This window comes from Bos grunniens, chromosome 12, assembly GCF_055505025.1.
Source record: "Bos grunniens cultivar Pamir isolate PY7600 chromosome 12, Bosgru_T2T1.0, whole genome shotgun sequence".
NCBI classification, from domain to species: Eukaryota; Metazoa; Chordata; class Mammalia; order Artiodactyla; family Bovidae; genus Bos; species Bos grunniens.
The window spans coordinates 69,803,656-69,828,430 of record NC_141176.1 but is presented as its reverse complement, the minus strand read 5'-3'; the positions used below and the strand labels follow the sequence as shown (position 1 = coordinate 69,828,430).

Genomic DNA, 24,775 nt, shown 5'->3' with positions numbered 1-24,775 from the left:
CTTTTCTCCAGTGAGTTGTCTCTTTACATCAAGTGGCCAGAGTATTGGAGCTTCAGTCGTAGTCCTTCCAGTGAATATTCAGGATTGATTTCCTTTAGGATTGGCTGGTTTGATCTCCTTACAGTCCCAGGATATATCTACCTTTGCTTTTAATTCCAGGAGAAACATGCCCTGGAAGGATAGGGAATGTAAACACTAACTGTCATCTTCTATTCAGATCCACTTTGGATTTATTTTGGTGTTTTCCCCCTTAGCCTTCTGTTCTTTTTATAACCTCCTCTACCTTCTTTCTGAATGTTGAGCTTTAAGCCAACTTTTTCACTCTCCTCTTTCACTTTTATCAAGAGGCTTTTTAGTTCCTCTTCACTTTCTGCCTTAAGGGTGATGGTGTCATCTGCATATCTGCAGATGACACCACCACCCTTAAGGTTATTGATGTTTTTCCCAGCAATCTTGATTCCAGCTTGTGCTTCTTCCAGCCCAGCGTTTCTCATGATGTACTCTGCATATAAGTTAAATAAGCAGGGTGACAATATACAGCCTTGACGTACTCCTTTTCCTATTTGGAACCAGTCTGTTGTTCCATGTCCAGTTCTAACTGTTGCTTCCTGACCTGCATATAGATGGGGAAACAGTGGAAACAGTGTCAGATTTTATTTTTGGGGGCTCCAAAATCACTGCAGATGGTGATTGCAGCCATGAAATTAAAAGACGTTTACTCCTTGGAAGGAAAGTTAGATAGCATATTCAAAAGCAGAGGCATTACTTTGCCAACAAAGGTCCGTCTGTCTAGTCAAGGCTATCCAGTGGTCATTATGGATATTAAAGTTGGACTGTGAAGAAAGCTGAGCGCCGTAGAATTGATGCTTTTGAACTGTAGTGTTGGAGAAGACTCTTGAGAATCCCTTGGACTGCAAGGAGATCCAACCAGTCCATTCTAAAGAAGATCAGTCCTGGGTGTTCTTTGGAAGGACTGATGCTGAAGCTGAAACTCCAATACTTTGGCCACCTCATGTGAAGAGTTGACTCATTGAAAAAGACTCTGATGCTGGGAGGGATTGGGGGCAGGAGGAGAAGGGGACGACAGAGGATGAGATGGCTGGAAGGCATCACCGACTTAATGGACATGAGTTTGAGTGAACTCAGAGTTGGTGATGGACAGGGAGGCCTGGCATGCTGTAGTCCATGGGGTTGCAAAGAGTCAGACAAGACTGAGCGACTGAACTGACTGACTGACTTTCCTGAGTAAATCATAGGAGGTGGATTGCGATATCATTCCTCTGTGGCAGCAAGCCTGTGTCCCACCTCGCAAAACAGTTGGACAACAGGTCCCTGAAAAGAGGGTGCCCTGGTCGATCAAGTGCAGGTTTCTTTGGTTTAATCCAACACTTGAAAATTAGATAAAATGAAAACCGTGTTTAGATTTATTTACAGTTTTTTGGGGGCTTCCCTCATGGCTCAGAAGGTAAAGAACCTACCTGCAGTGCAGCGTTCAATCCCTAGGTTGGAAAGATCCTCTGGAGAAGGGAATGGCTGTGCACTCCAGTATTCTTGTCTGGAGAATCCCACGAACAGAAGAGCCTGGTGGGCTGTAGTCCACAGGGTCACAAAAGAGTCAGACATGATCGAGTGACTAACACTTTCACTTTTAACAATTTTGTTAAAAACCCCTCCTGACAGACTTGGTGTAAGAAATCTGTTTAAGTAGTAAATTAATTTAGGTGGCAAGCACCCCACCTGAATGTTGTTATATGCTGACAGTTTAGATGAATGGATATTATAATCTCAGCACATTTCTGCCCTTTGATAGTGTGTCTGTTTGTAAGAGTCTACAAACGTGGTAATATTTCATCAGTTTGCAGCATAGAAGAAGAAGAAGAAAAATGGCATAGTTTCTTATTTGTATTTATAGGATGCCGATATGAAGCTGAAAATGCTGCCTGGCAGGTTACATGGCTAAATACACATGAAGAAAGATAAGAAGCCTGCAGACTTTTGGCACGGGGTAGGGGGAAGACAGGGTCCATACCAGTAACTGTCAGCTGTGTTGGAGGGACATTCTCCATGGCGACCAAATATTTTTTAACCTTCAACTCACCATTTCCTTGAGGAATGTAGCATATTTTTAATGACTTTATTGATTTGATGATTGGGTTACAGTGTACTTTATTTAGTGCTGGAACGTTTCTCTCCTGTCAGCACTTTAATACAAAAAAATCTACTTTTTTTGGCACCACTTTGATAGGCTGTAAAATTGGTTATATTTGCAGGAAAATTTGTTTTCCTATGGTATGGTATGTTTATATGCAGACAGTGTGACCTTCCCCCCTCACACCCCTGTTACAAAATCATTATCTGTCGTAGTTTACATGGAAATAAACACATGAAGGGCTGTTACTGCTGTGTCCTGTTAAAGCAACATAAATAAAAATGTGGGTTTTATGTCTGAGGGATCACAAAAATAGATTTAATAATTTAATTATCAGTCAAATTTTTAATGCTTTAATCACTTATTTTTTGCTAATGTGTTACAACTTTGCAGTTGTAGACTCAGTTATGTATTTTTTAAAATAATAAGCATGCAGTATATCCTTCATTCATTGTAATGGTGTACAAGTGAATTTGATATTTTATATGCAATGAGACCCAGTAAAAGTGCATCTTTATTTTGTTTGTATCACTCAATTTATGAGCAGAATTAGAATACATTCTGCTAATAAGTTAAAGTTTCTTATGAAAAACAATGTCACATATATTTGTCTTTGGTCAGTTGTCATAAATTCAATCTGGGGGTTCAGATAATATATATATGTGTGTGTGTGTGTATATATATATATATATATATATAATCTTTCAAAATAGTTTTTATGAGACTTTACTTCCCCTTCTAAGAATACTATCTAGTACATATTTTGTTATTAAATAAAAATATAATTAATTTTATTCATTCAGTTTCAAAAGATTTTTTAAATTATTTATTATTTATTTTTGTTTGCACTGGGTCTTTGTTGCTGCACATGGGCTTTCTCTAGTTGCGATAAGCAGGCTTGTCATTGAGGTGTCTTCTCTTGTGGAGCACGATCTGAGGGTACACGGCCTCAGTAATTTCGCTGCATGGGCTTTGTTGTTGCATAACATGTGGGTTCTTCCTGGACCTGGGATTGAACCCATATCCCCTGCATTGACAGGCAGATGCTTAACCACCAGGGAAGTCCTGCTTATTTTTAAAGCATGATAAAACATTTAATAAAGCTGCCCTAAGAACCCCTCTCTAAAGAGGCAAGTAGAATTTTACAGCATTATAAAAGCTCTTTTCACCCCACTTTCAAATAATTTTGAAGGGCAGAAATTATGCATTTAATAAATAGCGGCGTTACTGAAACTATGGAATGCTTATAGTGCTAGTGTAGGCAAAACCCCCAGCAAATATGGACCAATGTCCATTTCTTTGATATTTTCTCCATGGGAAGAAAGGAACTTGCAGAAAGGTGATAGAGTCCACTTAAGAAACCCAGGGAAAAGTCAAACTTAAAATGGCTGTCTGAGTTTAATGAGTGGTTGTTTTCTGAAGGGACAAGTAATTTAAAGGAAGCAAATTGATAAGGTAGGTGCAGAAAACGCAAATATTTTTCCTGGACAGTTATGTGTATCCAGGGTTTATTTTTTTTTTAATGGTGGGCAGTATGATGCCAAGGGAGAAAAAGATCATAGCTTGCTTTTGCTTGCTGGAAGGTAGGGTCTTTTAGTCCTTTCCTTGCTTAGAGTGAACAGACATTTTCAGAATTTGGTCAGCTGTCCAGTTCTTTTCCTTGAAGAAGAAGGGAGTTGCCTCGCCTTGGTACTGAGCACAGAACCCAAGGAAGACTCACAGATGCCTTGCTGCCCAGGAGCAGCCCAACACATCCGGAATCATGCAAATTGAGCTGCCTGCTAAGTGAGGAAGGGAAGAATATCGTGCACAGGCATTTGATGTCTTTTTATGGGAGAACAAAAGAGTTTCGATTCTTTCACTTGGAGTTCAGCCTGGCCATTGTGTGGCAGAGGAGGCTTAATGAATCATTGTTTAACTAAGATCCTGCCAAGTATTTGACCATTAAATAGCCTGCATGTGTATAGAGTTCTTCTCTGACAGACTCTTATTTGACTGTGATTAATTGGCATTGAATTGGTATTTAATTACCTCCCCAGAAATCTAAGAACAGTTTGTGTTCTGATTAAGTTATTTGATGTATAAACCTGCCTGGCGCTGGGAAAGTCGGCTCTGTCCTTGCTGTGTACCTGTTTCAGTGCTGCCGGCCTGACCTCTGGTTGCTCAAAGCCGAGGGGCTGTCTCAAAGTATCAAAACGCGATATGGATTGGGATTTCAGTTTCTCTTTTAATGTGCAAAAGTTTTAGGAGTCAAAATACAGCCTGTAAAGGTTTTCTTTTATGTTGAAGTTCTTTAATATATTCATCGGGCTCTGTTAAACATTTTATGCAAATGTATCAGCTTCCTCACTGCATAATGTATTACTGTGTGCATGCACGTGAGATGTCCAAGGGTAGAGATTCCACCGGCTGGACACAGCAACAATGAAAGGACTCTTTGCGACCCCATGGACTGCAGCCTTCCAGGCTCCTTTGTCCATGGGGGTTCTCCAGGCTAGAATACTGAAATGGGATGCCATGCTGTCCTCCATGGATCGAACCCAGGTCTCCCTTGTTGCAAACAGATTCTTTACCATCTGAGCTACCAGGGAAGCCTGATGAAGAGACACTCGGGGCCAGTTCTGGTTCAGGTGTCACTGTCCTTAGAGAACAGATGATAGCGGAACCAGTGGGAAATGACCATTTTGGGGAATAGAGTTCCAAATATAAGGGGGGCAGGTGCAAGCCAGGTCACGGGAATGAAGAGAGGGATTAAAAAATAGTTATATCCCGGAAACCAGCACCTAGGATGATTTTCTTTTTTAAAAGTCATTACAGGGATTAGCTATCACAGAAGAAGTCAAGATGAATGAGCATGGAGGGAAAGATACTGGTTTTACAAACCAGATGATGTGTGAAGAGGGTGGCAGCTGGACTGGAAGAAGGGTTTGTGAGATATCTGAATAGCCCACAATTTAATGTGAGGAATGTTTGACCAAGAGGGAATGTGTCTCCTATGCTCCCTCCTGCCTCCTTTTCTTTTTTGGCCTCTACACGACTTGCAGGATCTTAGTTCCCTGAGTAAGGATTGAACCTGTGCCCTTGGCTGTGAAAGCCTAGAGTTCTAACCAGTAGACCACCAGAGAATTCCCATCCAAAAGCTTTTTATAACTCATAGTACACAATATAGAATTATAACTCTTTGAGCAGTGTTTCCACTTCTTACAGCTTGTATCTAATTTTTAAAGGAAGGAATACAGTACTGAAAATGATTTTTCCCTTCCCCCTCTTTTTTAAAAAGAAAATTGAAGTGCAATCGATGTACAATGTTGTATTAATTTTAGATGTACAGCAAAGCGATTCAGTTATTCATATATACGTATATCCATAGTTTTCCACATTCTTTCCCATTACAGGTTATTACAGGATATCAAATGTAGCTCCCTCTGCTATACAGTAGTTCTTTATTGTTTATTTTCTATATAGTATGTATCTGTTAACCCCAAACTCCTAGTCTATCCCTTTTCCCCCTTCCCTATGTCTGTGGGGCTACTTCTTTTTTATAAATAAGTTTCTTTGTATAATTTTTATCCCCTTGTTTTTAATGGTGTTCTCCATTTGTGTGTTTCATTTTCCTTCCCAACAAAGGCCCATGCTCTCACACTTAATACAACCCAACCACATTTGTGTAACAACTGTCGGGGGTTCCCAGAAATTAAAATGATGTACTATAGATACACCAAGATCAGATCTGGGTGTTGGTTGATCCCACTCCAGTTCACCTTCTGTCACTTTACATGGGATGGGTTGTGGGAGGAAGCATTGTCTTCAAGTTTAGTCATGTTCTCACACCAAATGTTCTGCTGTCCCATTTCTGAGCACTACAAGTTCTTGTACGCATATTGGAGAGGGAAGGGTTGATTTTGCATTCTGAATGGCAACTTCCTCATACTTGCCTTTGAAGAAGTGGGATATCCCTGGTCAGATGACTTTATTAACAGATCTTTTAACCTTTGTTTCTGTGGGTGCATGTTTCCCAGGCGAGACTGCTCCGTGTTTTAACTCCCCAGTTCTCATTCTTCGGGAAGTATGAGATGAAAACTGTGCATTTTGTCCTGAAACTTGGTCAAGGTGCAGTGTGCCGGGAAAAAGGTGCAGTGTGCCGGGAAAAAAGACCTTGGAGGCAAAGTGGTGTGTTTCTGTGATTGGAGGAGTCCTGTGATGATGTGTGGTGTCCTGTCCCCTCAGAATTGACATTTCTTAATTGCCTAAGAAGAAATGTGGCCACCCCACTTGCTATGGTTCATAGTTTATGTATGTATGTATGTAAAGGTTGCTCAGTCCTATCCGACTCTGCAACCACATGGACTGTAGCCCGCCAAGCTCCTCTATCCGTTGGTTTTTCCAGGCAAGAATACTAGAGTGGGTTGTCATTTCCTCCCAAGGGGATCTTCCCAACTTAGGGATGAAACCTGGGTCTCCTGCATTGCAGGCAAACTCTTTACCATCTAAGCCACCAGGGAAGCCCGGTTCATGGTTTAAGAATCCCCAGAAATCATGAAAGCTGTAGGCATTTTCCAGTGGGTATGCTCCATTGTTTTTATCAGGCTCACAGTGTTTCAGAGCCATTGTCTTTTTACTGTCTGTTGCTGTGCGCTAGTCTGTCCAGTCCTGACCTTCTATGAGCCGTGAGCCAGACTCCTCACATGACATGTGCACAAGATCCAGGGGTAAAGGAACTAGCCTGATCTAGCTTCCTGACCTCTTTCCCCCCCACCGTGCTTAGGCGATGTAAAAAACTACTCTCTGTAGAAAGACATTTATGGCGACTGCTACAGGTGGTTTCCTGGGGCAATATGCAAGGTGTATCTACTTCTTCAAGGTCAGTGCATGCCATAGTTAACAGTAGGTGATGGGTCTTGCCCTGTGTCACAGGATAGCATGAGGCTTGGAGAGGGTTCTCGAGCCCTGAATTTTCTTAATCAGTTATACTTTTCTTAGACTGTCTGGTTCATTCATTCTTTCACGCGCTTATTCACTTCTTACTCCATTCATTGAATCTTCAGTAACTTGTTCAGTTTAATTTAGAGGTGGAGATATTAACCATTAATTATGGTTAGCCAGGAGAGAATTCCGAGGAACTCGTCTATTTTAATGTTCAAAGCATTCAGCAGCCAGTGGAGCATGTATTAGCCAGTCAGAAGGGGCCGGGCTGACAGAGGCCAGTTTGGCCTTAACACCAGCCCTGCCTGTAATTTTATTGACTCATTCTCTCTCTCTCTCTTTTTTTTTTTTTTTAATTTATTTATTTTTAACTGGAGGATAATTGCTTTACAATGTTGTGTTTGTTTCCATTATACATCAACATGAATCAGCCATTCTTATTAGTAGATACCTAATAGAGTTTTTAGATGTGTCTGCTAAAGTAGCTCTATGTCGTAGATGTGATGGCATGAATTTTCTCGGTCTCTGTAACCCTGGATGCAAGTCTTGACCTGTTTTATAGCCGAATGTCAGTGAGTTAATTTCCTCCTGCCTCTAAGCCTAAACTGCCTCTTCTGTAAAATGGGGACAACATTGCTCTCAAGAGTTTTGATGAGATGATTCATCCGTGGTTTCTGGCACTTTTCGGTGCTCATGTGGTGGTGGTGGTGTTCTGTAACCAAGCAGGGGTGACCACAAGGCACGACCTCAAGGAAAAAATGCCGCCCAAGCTGTGGTGTGTACCACAGGCACGCTGATGAGTCTGTGCAGGGTTGGTCTGTGAGAACAGTGGCCGAGACAGAACTGGTCCTCAGCCACCTTCTGGGAGCACTCAGACTGTCACTCCCCTGGGTCACTCGTGTAAGTTGGTCCTCCCTCCTCTCTGCACCCGGCCTTCTCCTCAGGATGTCCTTCTCACAACCATGGCTTTGAAAAGAGAAGTCAGGCTTCTTTCTGACTGAAGGGAATTTTTCAGCTCAGGCCCCCTAAGACTGGACTCGTCCTCCACTCCTGTTCACACTCAGCTCTCTCCTATCTTAGCACTCCTGAGGTCATGCCCTTTCCATCAAAGAGGCAAATATTTGCCCTGCTTTTGCCCTTTCTCACCCCTCAGTCCGCACACATGTCATTCCTCCCACCTGGACAAACTCCTCTCTCCATCAGTCCATCCCCTGCCCTCCTCCCAAGCGCTCAGGCTGTGTTTCCTCCATGAAAAGTTGTTAGCCTAACCCTGCAGTTCACCCGCTCTGGTGTCACCCGCCACACTGTGACTCCGTCATCGCTGCTTGTCTTCTGCTTGCTCCCGCTGTCACGCGTCCCTCTAACTGCTGTGTCCCCTCCTGTGTATCCCACGAGCCTGCACAGCATCAGATGACAAAGTGCCCCCACAGACACCAAACAAAAAGCTGGGTCAAGTTTTTAAATCCAAATAGCAAACTCTCTTGTTTCCAGATTCTGCCTACATTAAAAAGCTGTGTTTTTCCAATGAAGAAGTCATAAAATTTAAACTGTATCTTTTAACTTTTTTTTTGATGTGTATATTCCTGAGTTTGGCATTGATACTTTGAGAAGTTTAAAAATAGCTAGGTGGGCCACAAAACAAGTAAGAATGTGTGGGAAAATTGCCCATCTGATGTTAATGGTCCTTAAGCAGAACTGATAGAGAGCCCATCGAAGTGTGGCCTGGGAAACAGCAGGAAGGGCCGCTTGGAGGAAATGCAGACCCTCTAGCTCCCCCAGCACTCCTGAATCAGAGTCTGCATTTTACCAAGTGGGCCCTCCTGCAGCACCTGCTGGGCTTTGCCAGGTGACATGATGTCTCACCTTATTGGTTGGGCACCTGTTAACTCACCCGGCGCTGTGACTTAATTCTTTCAACAGCAGGAGCCCATTTAATCCTGAGACTCACCTTCTATGAAAGCAGGCATTCATAGAGGCTCAGAAAAGTTGTTACTGGGGCATACAAAGGTATCACGAAAAGACAGTTTCTGGGTCTGTGTTTCCTAAGGGTGAGATAGGAAAGTTGAGGCCCAGCCTGTGTAGGTCTGGCCTGGCCAAGTGCAGTAGCCTCCAGCTCCTGGTGTGGGCACACTTGTGCTTCCGGTGAGCCAGGCTCCTTGAGGAGGACAGTGGAGCAGGCTCATCCCGGCAGTGGAACCCCGGCCCCGGCTCATTTATTGTCCAGCTGTGGCTGGTGTGAAGGGCCTCAGGAGAAAGTCACCTGTGACTGAGATCAGGAAGTGTAGGTAGAGGTCCCTCATCTTACCTACAGGCTGGCTTCCTGGAGTCTTTATTACAAAAGAAATTTAGGGGCATAGAGAAACGCACTTCTCGAGCTACTATCCCAGAATAGGGTCTGCGTGTGTGTGTGTGCACGCATGCATACCTCTGTGCATTGTGTGTGAGTGCGCAAGTGCATGTATGTGTGTGCATGCATACCTCTGTGTATTACTTCAATTTCTTTGACTGTAATCATTAAAAAGACCAGAAATCAGTTCTCCTCTTCCAATCCTGCAGCCTTTAGGATATCCTGTTTGGGTGGATTCTGAGAAGGGAAATAGAAGCAATGATAGGAAGTGGTCATTAGGCATCAAGTAATATTTCTGTTTTCTGCCTCTATCCCTCTGATCATCTTGGATGGTGAAACATGAGCTGTGTGTTTGTCACATCTGGTATACCTCTGAAAGCAACAGCTTATCACCCCAATAGTAAATGCTCAGCTTGAAAGAACCCCAAATTTCCCAAAATGTAAAGTGCTTTTGCACCATCCTGGAGGCTAAAAAGTTGAGGAAAGGTTGTAATTACTTTTTTTAAAAAAACAGTATCACTTAGCAAAATTAATTCTGGTAGCATAGTTAGTGTAACAATTAGGATTATTAGTTTATGTACTTTGTAATTTACCAAGCTAGCACTTGAATCCTTAAATAGTATGAACAGAAAAGGAGGGAATATTCTACAATCCTTCAACTCTTCCTGATATTCTCTTTTGGTAATATCGTATATTTTTTCTTCATCACTGACACTGCCTTATTTCATGTGAATCCCTAATATATTAAATACATATGCATTTAAAATGCTATTTTGATTTGTCCATGAATTGTTTCTGTTAAAGGGCTTGCCTGGGGAAATAAGTAATTTCTTGTGTCCTGTTCTTGCAGGAAGAATTTTAAATCGTTTCTCCAAAGACATTGGGCATATGGATGACTTGCTGCCGCTGACATATCTTGATTTCATCCAGGTAATGTTTAAGAGTCCTGTTAGAGTTCTCCCAGGGAAGAGCAGAGTACCTTTTTCTCAAGGCATTTTCTCAGGGGCTGAGGGTGGGTATTTTAGCCTGATGTGTCCTGTTATCTTAAATAAATGCTATGTTTGTGAGAGAAAGGTGCGGCTGTGACTGGGAGACTAAGTAAGTTAACATGAGTAACACCTGGGACAGGAGTGGCTACACAGTCACGTCAAGGTTGGTCTGCAGCAGCAACATGCAGGGTAAGTGGTTCTCCTTCTGCCTTCCAGGTGTCTGGCGTGGATTCCCTTTACTGTGTGCATTTCATAATATAGAAATAATCATCTCTCACGGAAAGATAGCCTAGATTAACTAAATTATGCATTGTATTACCACAAAGGACAAATATTTACTGCACTTTTTTTTTTTAATATAAAGCTAGGTGTGGTTACTTACAAAGAAAAGATTAGTAATAATAAGGTGAAAATAATACTTTAACAAGGACAATAGAGAGCAGTTATGGAAGATACAAAGCCTTTAAAAGCAAGTACCTTTAAGCCAATAATTTGAGTATGGGATCAAAGTCATCTCAGAAAATGTATTTTTTTGTTTGTGTAGGCAGCTTTTCTTTTAACATGTTGATTGCTGTATCTTAAGGTGTCTTTTTTTTTTTTTTTAAATCCTATAATCCCACAGAAATACCTTCTCTCCAGCCTTTGTTTTGTCTGTCAACTTGGAGGTTCTAAAGAATGGTGTTAGGTCATCTCAGTTCTCATCTGCTTATTCAGTACGGTTGCTATTTGGGATTTTTTCCCTGTTGTTTTTTCCCTGTCTGCTTTTCACTTATTCAGGCTATACAGAGACCTTGTCAAGTGTTTATTTTGGATTCATCAAATATATAGCATTTATAAAAAGCTGTATATTTTCTAAAATCCCAGCTGCTACTGCTGCTGCTGCTGCTGCTAATAACTCCTGGATTTAAACCCTTCTCACTTTCTCTAAGTGCCAGTTAACATGATCCCATTTAAGGCCAGGAAGGAGAGAATTGTGGTGGTGAGGATGTGCAATTATGGCCTGGTGCTGATGCTCCCAACTCCCCAGTTTTATTTCAGTGTTCAAATGCTCTCTAAATCAAAACTTAGGGTCTCTTCAGGAGCCATTGCTATAAAAGGAGTCCGAAGTACATAATTTAGAAAGCTAGCTATGTCAGGAAAATCAGTACTTGGTCTGAAATTATTCTAGGCATTCCTGTAAGTCACAAACAATGTGTCAGTGAATATCTGGCTGTAAAGGTGTAGCCTATGGGAGAAAGCTGCCACTGTCAACCAATGTGAAATAGGCTGTGATTTAGAGGCAGACTAGTTTTTTCTGCAAAGATGTCTGATTCTGCTCCCCACGCGCCTGCCCCCCGCCCACTGCTTTTGCAGACTTATATGTTTGAGTCCTACCGGGCTACATAAGTTATCCTCAGAAACAATTTTTTACCAAAAGAGTCCTGTGTTGTGAGGGTGATTGTTAATTACTTTGAGAAGATTTTGTGGAAGTTTCTGTGTCTTGGCTACTGCTAGCCGGGCCAAGATTGGGTTTCCAGATCCGATTGGCCCACTCTGTGCTTAGCACATGGTTGATTAGTCCTCATAAAGATAATGCACCACATATATTAGTGTGACCTAGAGAGGAACAGGGATAGATGCCACCTGCTGTCAGCGTCCAACATTCTCAGTGGTGTGAGGAGAAAATTCTAGTCTCACCGTTCTTCTTTTTAACCTGAGAGACAAGGGTCTCAGTTAATCTTGATGGAACACACCATTGTTAAATACCAGTAGTCCCAATTAGCTGATTTCTTGAATCTAACAGCAATGGTAAATCTCTGTATTATTGTCTCTAAGAAAGCAGTGTTTGTATAAAAGATGACTCAGTTATCAATTATGATAAAGATCTGTTGTCACTTGCTTTGTTTGCAGGTGTCTTTAATAAGGCAGCCATAATCCCTTCAGGAAGAAATATTTTCTCCTTTTAAAAATAGTATTAGCTAAATATAAAAGCCCTGATCCCTGCCATTGTTGTTGATTCTTTGAGGGACATTTCCCAACATTCATTGTTTAAATGGTTGTCAGGAGGAATCAAGTGAAACTTAATAAACAATGCAGTAACTGGTTCATCGTACTTTATGTGCCGAAGCCTTTCTGCAGAGGATTTGCATTCGATGAGTGGGCTTTTGACGAGGTATCACTGGGATCATTTTGAAGTATTTGGGCCTGTTGCTGTATTAGCAAGAGAAGATTTTTATTAAAGCCAGAAAAATGAAGTTAACCTGACCTCAATGAAAGGCCAACAACAAAAAAAAATGTAAATTGATTTTTTTTTTTAAAGTTGGGTAGGACTCTGTAATGATGAAAAGAACTCCGAGGTGTGATCTGGGACTCTTAATGGAATCATGTAAACTTAAAATAAACACTATTATGGTAAGCACATAGAATGAAAACTAATTTTCCAAATCAAATACATTATATTCAATTCATTTTCCCCAATCAACCAAATGTTTAAAACCTGTTAGTTATAACAGCAATCTTCTGGAAATTAATTAGAACCCTATTAGCTCTGCTAGCTGAGCCGAATGAAGAGGGTTACTTGTTACATTTCTAAATAGGCTCCTGAATTAAAGCAAAGGAAGGTCAAAATGACAATCAGCTTGACTCACCTTATGACTTTTCTTAAGTTGATCTAGTTTTTTTTTTTTTTTTTTTTTTTAAGGAATTGTTTGATTTTTTGAATGGACATTTTATCCACTTTGACTTATCCTCAGTATTATCTCAGTGACCAGTAACATCCTCTCAAGTGCATGGGAATCTGAAATGGAAGGTCTCTTGTCTGGCCCATCAGCTTGTCTAAAGAGTTTTGTCATCCCCCTTCTTAACTGAGATTGAAAATTTCCTGTCTGCCTTTGATTTTAATGTCCTTAGCAAAACCTGCTGCCGACCTCAGGAGAAGCTGGGTTTTAATACCTCTCATCGGATTCTTAGGGTAAGGATCTTAGTGACTAGCAGCTGCCCCTGTGCTCAGGGAAACTCACACAACGCCAGTCCTCTTAAGCCCATCAGCTGAGTTTAGAAAGGGTTGGGAATTTCCATATCAAGAAGTTAACCTTGGTTTTATCTTGTGCTCCTTCCTGATCTACATGTCATCTCTGAGGCTTGAGCCAGAAAGAACTTGGTAGGATGTATAGCAAGAAATAGAATGCAAATCAAAATTCAAAGCTCAGATATCTTTCCACTTTTGAAATATTCAAACCAACACTGACATGTTTAACATTTGTTTCTTACTGATAAGCATGTGATAATACCTTACAGGAGAATTAAAATCAAATAGATATAGAAATAATGTAATTACACTTATCCATGGGAATTTTTTAATCCAGAGCATGTGTGCTTCATCAGTTTTTCTGTAAGACAATGACAGTTTTGTTGGTCTTGAAAGTAAGAGTTCAGAAAATGGCCCATTGGGTTGTAGTATAATTGAGTCTGCTGCTGGTGAATTGGGGAAAGGAAACAGAGAACAGGATCCCATCAAGGGTTAGGAAAGGTAATTCTCCAGTGAGGAAGTCAGAAGTCAGATTTTATCATTCATTTCACTATCAAAGGGACTAAGATGAGAAAATGCTATTTAAAGTGTGAACCAGTTTGCTGGGCAGATAGAAACTATTTCCTTAACTTTGTCCCTTGGACTTCAGTTTGAATTTGTGTGAACATTTATGGGTTTTGGTTTATTTTTTGTTTCATTTTTAGTTTTAGTGAGTGATCCATATCCATGCTGATGAGTGACACAGCTCATTTTAAAACGAGTGTGCTTCACAACTGTCTGGCATTCCCATGAGAATTCCAGAGGCCCTGTGGGCTAACGTGGGGGATTTAGGAACCTGAGTTGACACAGGTACAGAACAAGAGTGAATGAACAGAAATTTTTGGCTGCCAAGGCCTTCTGGAAGGGAAGGCCAGAAGTGAGGGAAGTTTTTGGATGTATCATAGGAAATAAATAATTTATACAAAATGACAACAGTCTGTAGGTTACCTCAGGGTTGCCGTGGGCTTATCAGATAAGTTAGCCAGTGGTTGGCAGCACGAATCTGGTTTATCAAGGTGTTGTTGAAACTCGTTTGTTTGTTTGCTTTTTCAAAAATCATAACAGCTTTGAGTACTAACAGTATTTTTAAAAAACCAAGTCATTTATGAAGCCACAACTTGGTGTTCTTCCCTCATTAAAACTAAATATCTTACATGTGAGCGATTTCAACATGGAAGGAATTCTTTGAAGAAGGGTTTGACTTTCAGTATATACTGAATTTGAATAAATACAAACAAGCAAAATACTGGTCCATTAAAATTCACATTCTTAGTGTATGACTGATATTTTTAATAGCACAACATAAATACAAGCAACATAAATATAGCCACTCATTTTCTTAACAGTGATTAATTTAATTAATGGTACATACGTACATAATATTTACAATGTTTCTTTCGTATTTAATTTTAAATTTTAATTTTATTTAGGATTAAATAATTCTTAGTGATTAATCATTCCAATAATGCTTAATCATTCCAATAATGCTTAATCATTCCAATAATGCTTAATCATTCCAATAATACAGTATATGTATAACATTTGATGGGCAGTTATAGTCTTCAGTTTGCACTGAACAGTATTTGTACTGTTCTGTTTGCAACTAGATATATAATAATGGAAAACATTGAAGTTTTTTTTCATAAAATGAGTTCTTCCTATTTCATATCTCACATCATATCTATATATCTTCCATTTTGGTTTGTTTTCAGCAGTCTTTTATTGGACTTCTATGTCCTAGGGATGTGGGATGGAAAAAGTAAAGCCCTTGTCTTCATTCACTGAATGTGTTCCATGTAGTAGGCACAGGCAGGGCTTGGAATGTGGACGAAGTGAAGTGAAAGTCGCTCAGTCATTTCTGACTGTTTGTAACCCCATGGACTATACAGTCTATGGAATTATCCAGGCCGGAGTACTGGAATGGGTAGCCTCTCCCTTCTCCAGGGGATCTTCCCAACCTTGGGATCAAACCCAGGTCTCCCGCATTGCAGGCGGATTCTTTACCAGCTGAGCCATGGAGGTGAATGAAACTAATTCCCGTCTTCCATGGTGAGACAGTCATCAAGTACATCAAATACAAATACAAACGTATTTGATGTATTACTGTGAGAGTGTACTATTTAGGAGAATGGATAAGGCTTTATTTCCGTGTGAGCCAAATGTGATTTACACACTCAGATCTTCCTTGATGTTTCTGGACCTCCACGTGGAGGTATCCTGTGCTTAACTGGAAGTAACAGAGAGAAACCTGGAATGAGCATGGCACCTGCATATCTGTCACTGAGCAGATAGTCACTGAGTCTGTGAAGGAGGACAAGTTTTCCCAGAGAGAGTGAATGATTTTCAGGGCTGAACCTCAGAAGCTTATGGAAGTATTGATGGGGTGGGGATTGGGGTTGTGCTGGGTGATATTTTCCCCTTTCCCTTCAACAAACAAGGGTTAGAGTTGAGTCCTTGAGGTACAAAGCCCTCCCCTCTTGAGTCTTCTCCAGCCCCCCAAGGAGAGGGAGCCCTCCAAGAATTCATCACTTTCAGAAGGAAGTCCTGGAAGGCAAACTAGATGAGGCGGGGGCGGGGAGGGGAGGTGCAGCTGGAGGCAGCTCCTTGTCCTGGGTCAGGAGGTGGGTGGAGCTTCAAGGAGGTACCTTTGATCCCAAATGAGACCCCTGTGGATGGTGGGGTTGGAGGTGTGGCTGGAAGCCAAGTGCCCAATGGGAAGCAGTCTTTTCTTTCAGTCACCAGCTGAGAGTAGGTATGGCAAGGGGTGTTTAGCGGGTTGTTCAGTTTTCTTTTTAAAGGATGTAGTTAGTGCCAAGTGTGTTCAAGCTCATTTTTGATGATTCTGCTCATCCTTGGGTATATTTGGTAAACCTTGAAAGATACTTGATAATTTTCATTTTTATTACTTCTAAAGTGTATATTCTACATACTTTTTCTTGTCCTATTCCTTCTCACTCCCTAAAGAGAATTTATTTACTATTTTGTAGTTATATGAAAGACCTGCTTTGTTTTATTTCTTTGTTTCTTGTGTCTTTGCTTCTTGAACACTGTGTTGAATAGATTACCCTGCCCACAATTCTCTAAGACCAGCAGACACCTTTGTTTTTTTCCTTCAAATGCCCGAATGTTTGCTTATTTAGGAATCAAGTGTACTTTCTTCAGTGAAATACAGACTAATATATCATAGAAAGGTGTTAGAATTTCATAGATGACAGTACTTACTGGAACTGTTAAATTGTGAATTCCAAGTGCAAGAGTTGTTTGTTTGGCAAGTTGGATATTCTGGGTGGTCTTAATAAATAAAGGCTTTGCTTGAATAGAAAATATGTTAATGAGACAGCAGATGTGTGGGAGTGAGGGATGAATTGGAGAAATAAAGGAGAATTCTGTGCTGAGAGTTTCACAATTGTCGTAGATGTTCTCGATGACGCATTACAGATGGGATTTATACAGAGAAACTCTGAACTGATACCTATGCTGCTGCTGCTGCTGCTAAGTCGCTTCAGTCGTGTCCGACTCTGTGCGACCCCATAGATGGAAGCCCACCAGGCTCCCCTGTCCCTGGGAATCTCCAGGAAAGAACACTGGAGTAGGTTTCCATTTCCCTCTCCAATGTGTGAAAGTGAAAAGTGAAAGTGAAGTCACTCAGTCGTGTCCGACTCTTAGCGACCCCATGGACTGCAGCCCACCAGGCTTCTCCGTCCATGGGATTTTCCAGGCAAGAGTACTGGAGTGGCGTGCCATTGCCTTCTCCGAAATTATACCAAAACATTAAGATTCTGAATTACTCTAGCGTTGGCCAGCTATTTAGATTGCAGCAGTTAAGGGAGCATCTTCCGAAACCCTGCCTGGGGAGTTGGGAATGGCTTCCAGAACTTTATTTAGGGATGGATGAGGCACAAAGGGTAGGGAGGCCAGGAGAGTGTAGAATGTTGGTGTGGCTGGCATAGTGTAAATAGTTGGATTGTGAAGTTGGAGATCAGTCATTGGAGGAGACAGAGATGGAGAGGCCCAGTGGGGGTCAGAACATAGGATGACTTGTGTCATCAACACAGGAATTTGGTTTGGAATGTTTGTAGAATGTTGGGGTTTTGACAAGGTAGGGAAGACAGGAAGAGGCACTGGTTTGTCCAAGTTCATCTTTGGAACAGCCAGATCATGATGTCAGGTGTGGCTAATGAAAACCCTCCGTTCTTAATCGGGATTCTACCCTGCAATACAGTCTGTTCCCTCAGGTGATGGCATTGTTATCCTCATATCCTAACAGAGGGGCAGTCACAAGTTTGTACACTGCTAATTTGATTCTTCAGTTGCCTGTCCAGTGAAATTATAGTTACTGACTGTTCATTATAGAGCATGAAAAAATGCAGTTGCCGAAGTCTGTTTAGTGTGATTCTGATGATGTGAGAACCCTGAAAATGTTTTTTTTTTTTTGCAGAGTTCTTCAATCTCTAGGACAAACTTGATGTTTTCATGGTCTGAGGGTATATTGAAGCATATACAGATTTTATGTTAACTGGTAATCATTCATGATGCCAAGAGCTTTAAGTGCTGGAGTGGCGAACCCTAAGGTCTGCCTTTCCAGTCTTGAATCCTAGGTCTCTCCCTTTGTCCCAAAAAGCTGTACTTTCCTTCTCCATAAAATAGAGATAATATGACCAATATCAGAAAACTTGTTCTGTAGACACAATGGAGTCAATAAAATTCTTGGTGTAACATCTAACTACATGTTAAATGATAAATAATGGCTGCTGCTAAGTTGCTAAATCACTTCAGTCGTGTCCGACTCTGTGCGACCTCAGAGACAGCAGCCCAACCAGGCTTCCTGGTCCCTGGGATTCTCAAGGCAAGAACACTGGAGTGGGTTGCCATTGCCTTCTCCAGTGCGTGAAAGTGAAGTTGCTCAGTCATGTCCAACTCTTAGCGACCCTATGGACTGTAGCCCACCAGGCTCCTCCATCCATGGGATTTTCCAGGTAAGAGTACTGGAGTGGGTTGCCATTGCCTTCTCCGAAATAATGGCTAGTTTTTTTAAATGCCACATATATTTTTTAATTAGGAAAAATAATCCAATAATGCATTATGTTGCACTAAAGTAATTGTCACAGTTTCCAGGCCCATGTGTATCACCACGTGAATGTGTATCACAGTGTTTCTAGGTTTGTAATCCCTGAAGATTTTAATGGATTTTTAAACTTTTTGGCTGCACTCTGAAGCCTATGGGATCTTAATGCCCTGATCAGGAATCAAACCCATACCCCCTGAACTGGAATCGAGGAATCTTAACCACTAGAACACCAAAGTGAAAGGTAGTGTTAATTGCTCAATCGTGTCCAACTCTTTGCGATCCCAAAGATTGTATCATCTCTCAGGTTCCTCTGTCTATGGAATTCTCCAGGCAAGAATACAGGAGTGGATAGCCATTCCCTTCTGCAGGTCGTCGTCTTGACCCAGGGAATGAACCCAGGTCTCTTGCGTGGCAGGCAGATTCTTTACTGTCTGAGCCACTAGGAAAGCCCCACTGGACTACCAGGGAAGGCCCTAATGGACACTTTCTAATGTAGGCTCATTGGGTTGGGGGGCAGTGGGGAATAGAGCTAAGTATTTCCATAGAATTTCTGAATCTTCAGGATCTCAGGTAACATGTAACAAGGAATCTCAATTATTCCTGAACTCTTTCCATTAAAGACCTGGGTTCGATCCCTGGGTTGGGAAGATCCCCTGGAGAAGGGAAAGGCTACCCACTCCAGTATTCTGGCCTGGAGAATTCCATGGACTGTATAGTCTATGGGGTCGCAAAGAGTCGGACACGACTGAGCGACTTTCACACACACTCACTTCCATTAAAAGGATGGAACACACACATACTTTCAAGAAGTCCTCCAATAGCAAAATATGTGGAAATGAGCAGTAAGAACTTATGCATATTAATAAAGTTTGAATTTATCCAGACTAAAAAATTGGGAGACTGCTCTGAGCATGCAAACTTGCATGCTACAAAATGCTGTAATTTATTGAGGAAAGCTGGATTGCCAAACCTGTCCTCCTCACACTCCTTATTCTCTCCCCGCCGCTCCCCGCCCCGCCTAGAAAACACCATAACAACAGCTCGGCTGGGCTCAAATAACTGACTCTTCAGGTCCTTTCATGGACACAAAGGGCTTATCCTGAGGCCTCTTGAGCCACCAATGCTGGCCATGGTGAGACCACCAGGGACCTTGTCATTCCCTCAGCACACACACAAGGCACTGACTGCAGTTTTATGAAGTGAAAATGCCCCCAAAAAGAAAAAGTGAAGGTGTCCTCAGTCATTTCTTTCCAGAGAGGGGAGCGCAGAGGAACAGGCTATTGCATCTGGATATTGAGAACAAAGCCTGAGACTCAGCATAATAGGCTGGGTCACTTGCTTTTATAAAAGCAAAGAGTGGAACTGCCTTTACTTGTCTCGGTACCACTGACCCTTGCATTTCATTGTGTAGAGATGTCAGGGAAAGTGTGTAGAAAGCATTCCAGCCTCTTTCACTGAACAATGACTTTGTCATTTTGAGCTTTTCTGTGGTGTGTTGACCCCTTCCCCCAACCCCTCCCTCAAATCCTGGTTGGACAAAAGAGATTGTTAGTTAGGCAGCCTTGCCCTGTTTGAAAGATCTCTGTTTTACGGACTCTTTAAAAGTAAACTCATTCATTTGAACTGAGTCACAGCATTTTCACGCTTTTAAAATCAACAAAAGCGTTTTAGTTAGGAATTTGCAGGGATCGAATATTCCCTGGAAATGCTAGTCCCAGAGATTTATGCACACTGCAGAGTTAAAGTGGGTTTCCTTGTTAATAGAAGGGAGAATCAATGATATTGGTTACTGGAAATATTTACAAACACTTGACCCTTGGGTTTCTGATATCAAGGTAATATACTTCACATAAGCCCACTCATATGCTCTGTTTACCTTTCTTTTTAACGAAAGATGAGATGGTTGGGTTTTTTCCCAGCATAATAGCACACTAGAAATCAGCCCCGTCAGCGTCAGCCTGGTGACAGTTAATCAGCGGGGACCTTCTCAGGCTGGCAACCAAGTGTTGCTTTTTGTATGTGCCAGCACGTGTGCTCCAGTGATAATGTTTATAGTTTAACAAGAAGCTAATTAAGACCTAAGGAAAAAAATAAGGACCCCATTTTTATCAAACCTCCTGGTGGTGTTTAGAGCATAAAATTTTACATTGTAGCATCATTGGATGACGTCCATTCGAAAACTACAGCTGTCATTCACAATACTTTTCCCTCCTTGCCATCTTTATATTTAGAAATGATCAAACATCAAATAACTTACTCATGTTGAGGGCCATGTGCTGTTTGTTTTTTTTTTTTTAATTATTTTTGTTTGAACTGGTTCTTCATTGCTATGCATGGGCTTTCTTTAGGCGCGTCGAGCAGAGTCTGCTCTTTAGTTGGGGTGCGCAGGTTTATCATGCTGTAGAGCACTCGGGCTTCAGTAGTTGTGGCACTTGGACTTAGTTGCTCCTTAGCATGTGGTATCTTCCCCGACCAGGGATTGAACCCCTGCATTGGCAGGCTGATTCTTATCCACTACACCAGGGAAGTCCTCCATATTCTATTCTTGGGCACATTTCTTCAATTCTGTCTACCAATGAGTTTTCTTAACAAAATGAAGAGCGTGTGTGCTGAAGAACTTCCTTGATTTTTGTTAAAACCCTGTACTTAGCATTTTACGTGTGGATATATTGCTTCAGTCTATTGTGGAACATCATTTATTGTAATGTATTTATCTTGTGGTGGTTCTCCCCTTGTGAGTTTCAGGATGCATTTGTGTCTTGCAACTCTTGCTTTGGGTCTGTTGATTTAGTCTTCCTTTGATTAGCACACAAACCCAGATTCAGAGTATTCTCCTCACCTCAGAAAATCTCTCCTGGCCCTCTGGAGTAAATGTCCACAGACCAACGGTTGTGATAGATTGCTGTCAGCGTGTGTCAGTTTTCCTGCTTTTGTGCTCCTAAAATAAATGGAGTCAACACAGTACAGGTTTTTCTGCGCTGCCTTCTTTTGCTTAACATGTTTTCAAGATTTTCAAGACCTACCCGTGTTGTGGCATGTTTCAGTGGTTCTTTTCTTTCTTACTCCTTTCTGAGTCATTCTATTGTATGAAGATGCCACAATTTATGTATCCATTCTCTAGTTGATGGACATTTGTGTTGTTTGTAGCTTTTAGCAGGGAAACTTCTCTAAGAAGTGTTTATATGGCCATAGGTTATCATTCCTCTCCATCGAATGCGTATGTACGGGTGGAATTGCTCAGTCATAAGGTAAGCATTTGTTAACTTAAAATTACCATAAAACTTTTCAAGATTGTTGCACCATCTTACACACCCGCCAGCAATATATGGGAGTTCTGGTTGTTCCACACCTTTGCAATTTTTGCAACACATATTATCAGGCTTTGTGTCTAGTCTTTTTGTGGATGACTACTCTCATTGTGGTATCAATTTGCATTTTCCTGATGATTAATGATAGAGTTCTTTTTCATGCATGCTTACTGGTCATTTTTTTCTCCAGTTATGCTAGCCACATTTATTTACAACACCATTATGGATTGAATTGGCACCTGATTCAAAATCATTTGACTCTATGTAGTCAAGTCTGAGTTTGTATACCTTATTTATTTGGCATATTTTATTTTGTTCCACTGATTTGTTTATCCTTCTACTGATACCGCGGTCTTAGTTATCGTATGTATAATGGTTTAATTCCTCTAATTCATTACGTCTTCAAGATTATTTTGATCATTCTAGATCACTTACGTTTCTGTATAAATTTTAGAAACCTTTTAATTTGTTTTCAAAGAAAGCCTTCTGGAATTTTGATTAATATTTCCTTTTATCTATAGATCAGTTTGAGGAGTGTCTGAGGTCAGTTATATATTTGACTTACTGAGGTCATCTTTAATTTTAGAAGTGTTTTTTAGTTTTTATAAAAGTCTTATAATGCTTTGATTGACTTCATTCCTGAATATTTGATGTCTTTCAATTGTATTTATGGAATTGTTTTTAAGATCCACTTAAATTGTCTAAAGATCCACTTTCTTGTTGCTAATATATAGAAATATAATGATTTGTTTGTGAATCTACTTTCCATTTCTTGGACTTGATTTTTCTTTTTTAATTATATAGAATTTTCTATATCCACAATCATGTAAGTTTTCCTTCTTCACTTACAATATTTATTAGTTTTATTTCCTTGTTGTGGCAGAGGTTTGAGTAAAATGTTGAAAAGAGTGATAAATTCTTGTACTATTAAGGCAAAACTGTTTCAATATTTTTCCATCAAGAATGATGTTAACTACAGTTTTTTAGGTAGACTGAATATTTCCGTTAATTTCTAAATTCCAGAGAATTTTACTGTTTTTAAAAATCAAGACTAGGTCTTGAAATTTGGCCAATATTTTTTCTACATTTGTTGAGATAATCATATGATTATTCACCATTAGTCTTTAAGTGTGATGAATTATACCAAGTGATATTTGCAGGTTAAATTAACCTTATATTGCTTAAATAAACTACAGCTGGTCATAATGTGTAACGTATTTTTTTCTGTACATATCACTGTATGCAATTTGTTAGTATTTTGTCAAGTATATTTTCATTTCTTCATGAATTATATTGGTTTATACTTTTCTTGGAATGTTTTGCCAGTTTTTGGCATCAAAGGTATGCAGACCTCATAAAAATACATGAGAAATGTATCTTTTTGTTAATGTATTTTCTTTTTTTCATTTTTTGCCTTACCTCAAGCTTGTGGGAATCTCAGTTCCCTGACCCGGGATTGAACCCCTGGCCATGGCAGTGAAAGCTTGGAATCCTAACCACCAAGCTACCAGGGTCAGTTTATGTGTCGGTTTGGCCAGGCAGCATTCCACAGTTACTCAGTCAAAAAGTAGTCAAGCTGTTACTGTGTAGATATTTTGTAAAAATGATTAAAGTGCATAATCAGTTCACTTAAGTAAGGAATCCTATCTTAGATAGTCTTGGTGGGCCTAATTCAGTCTGTTGAAAGGGCTTAAGAGCTAAGGCTTCTGTGAATAGAAAGAAATTCTGCCTATGTGAACAGTATTGGCTCCTGCCCAAAAGTTCCAGCCTATCGCTTGTAACAGCCAGTCCTGTGGGTTTCTGACTTACCTAGCCAAGTTTGATTGTGAAATATTACTTTTTTGTGTTGTTAGATTCAGTTTATTGGTGTGTCCCTTAGTGTTAAGACAGTTTGGATTATGATTTTTGTTTCTTTTAATGTCTTTGGTTTTTATATTATGATAATGTTGGACTCAAATTCCCTGGATGAATTTGGTAAAACTTTCTTCACAAGCTACTCGTGAAGCTCTCTGGGCCTATCGTCTTTTTGTGTGTGGAGCGGGGGAAATACACAGCATCTAAGCACAGCCTTAGTTGCGGCCTTCAAATTTTAATATCTGTAGATTTTTATTTTCTTTTATGTCAGAATACTTTAATTTTATTTCAATTTTGAATTAGATGATACTTCCAATGTGTTACTGAACTTCCAAGTATTTGATGATACAGTAGATACCTTTTTGTTACTGATTTCTTATTAAATACACTTAGGTCAGAATATATTCTGTACTCTTTCTGTCCATTAAAGTTTGTTGATACTTGCTTTATAGAATAGGATATATAATTGAAAAGAACATCTAATGACTACCTTATCGTGTATTTCTTGATTAGGTCATGTTTGTTAATGATGTTTTAAAAAGATTTTATATCTCCATTGATTTTTTTTTTTTTTTTTAACTTGTTTATCCTATTAGTTTTTGAGGTAGGTAAGTTTAAATCTCCTATGGGTATGGCATTGTGTATTTCTACTAAGCTTTGTCAGATTTTGCCTTACACACTATTTAGCTATGTTATTAGGTGCATATAAATTTGGGTTTAGAAAAATATCTATTGGATAAAATTGGCCCTTTATAATTTTTTAAAATTTATTTATATTTTAATTGAAGGAGAATTGCTTTACAAAATTTTGTTGTTTTGACCCTTTATTCTTATGAAATGTGTTCCTTTATTTCTAGCAGTCCATCCTAACTTCAAGTTAGATACTCCAGCTTTCTTTTATTTAATTTTTTTATGAGGTACCTTGTTCAACATTTTATTTCCACTTTTATGTGGATTATTTTTAAGGTGTGCCTTTTAATTTTTTAGTTATCTTATTTATTTTAAATAAATTTATTTATTTTTTAATTGAAGGATAATTGCTTTACAGAATTTTGTTTTCTGTCAAACCTCACATGAATCAGCCATAGATA

At 40.1% G+C, this 24,775-nt stretch overlaps 1 protein-coding gene across 2 annotated transcripts in view; it reads left to right on the top strand.

Moving 5' to 3' along the window:
- LOC147361858 (ATP-binding cassette sub-family C member 4) overlaps nt 1-24,775 on the top strand; it is a 186,016-nt gene that overhangs the window by 121,434 nt on the left and 39,807 nt on the right. For both annotated transcript variants that reach the window (XM_086328622.1, XM_086328624.1), the window contains one exon: nt 10,270-10,349. In XM_086328622.1, the coding sequence (XP_086184748.1) occupies nt 10,270-10,349 (80 nt within the window). The remainder of the gene's footprint in view (nt 1-10,269; nt 10,350-24,775) is intronic.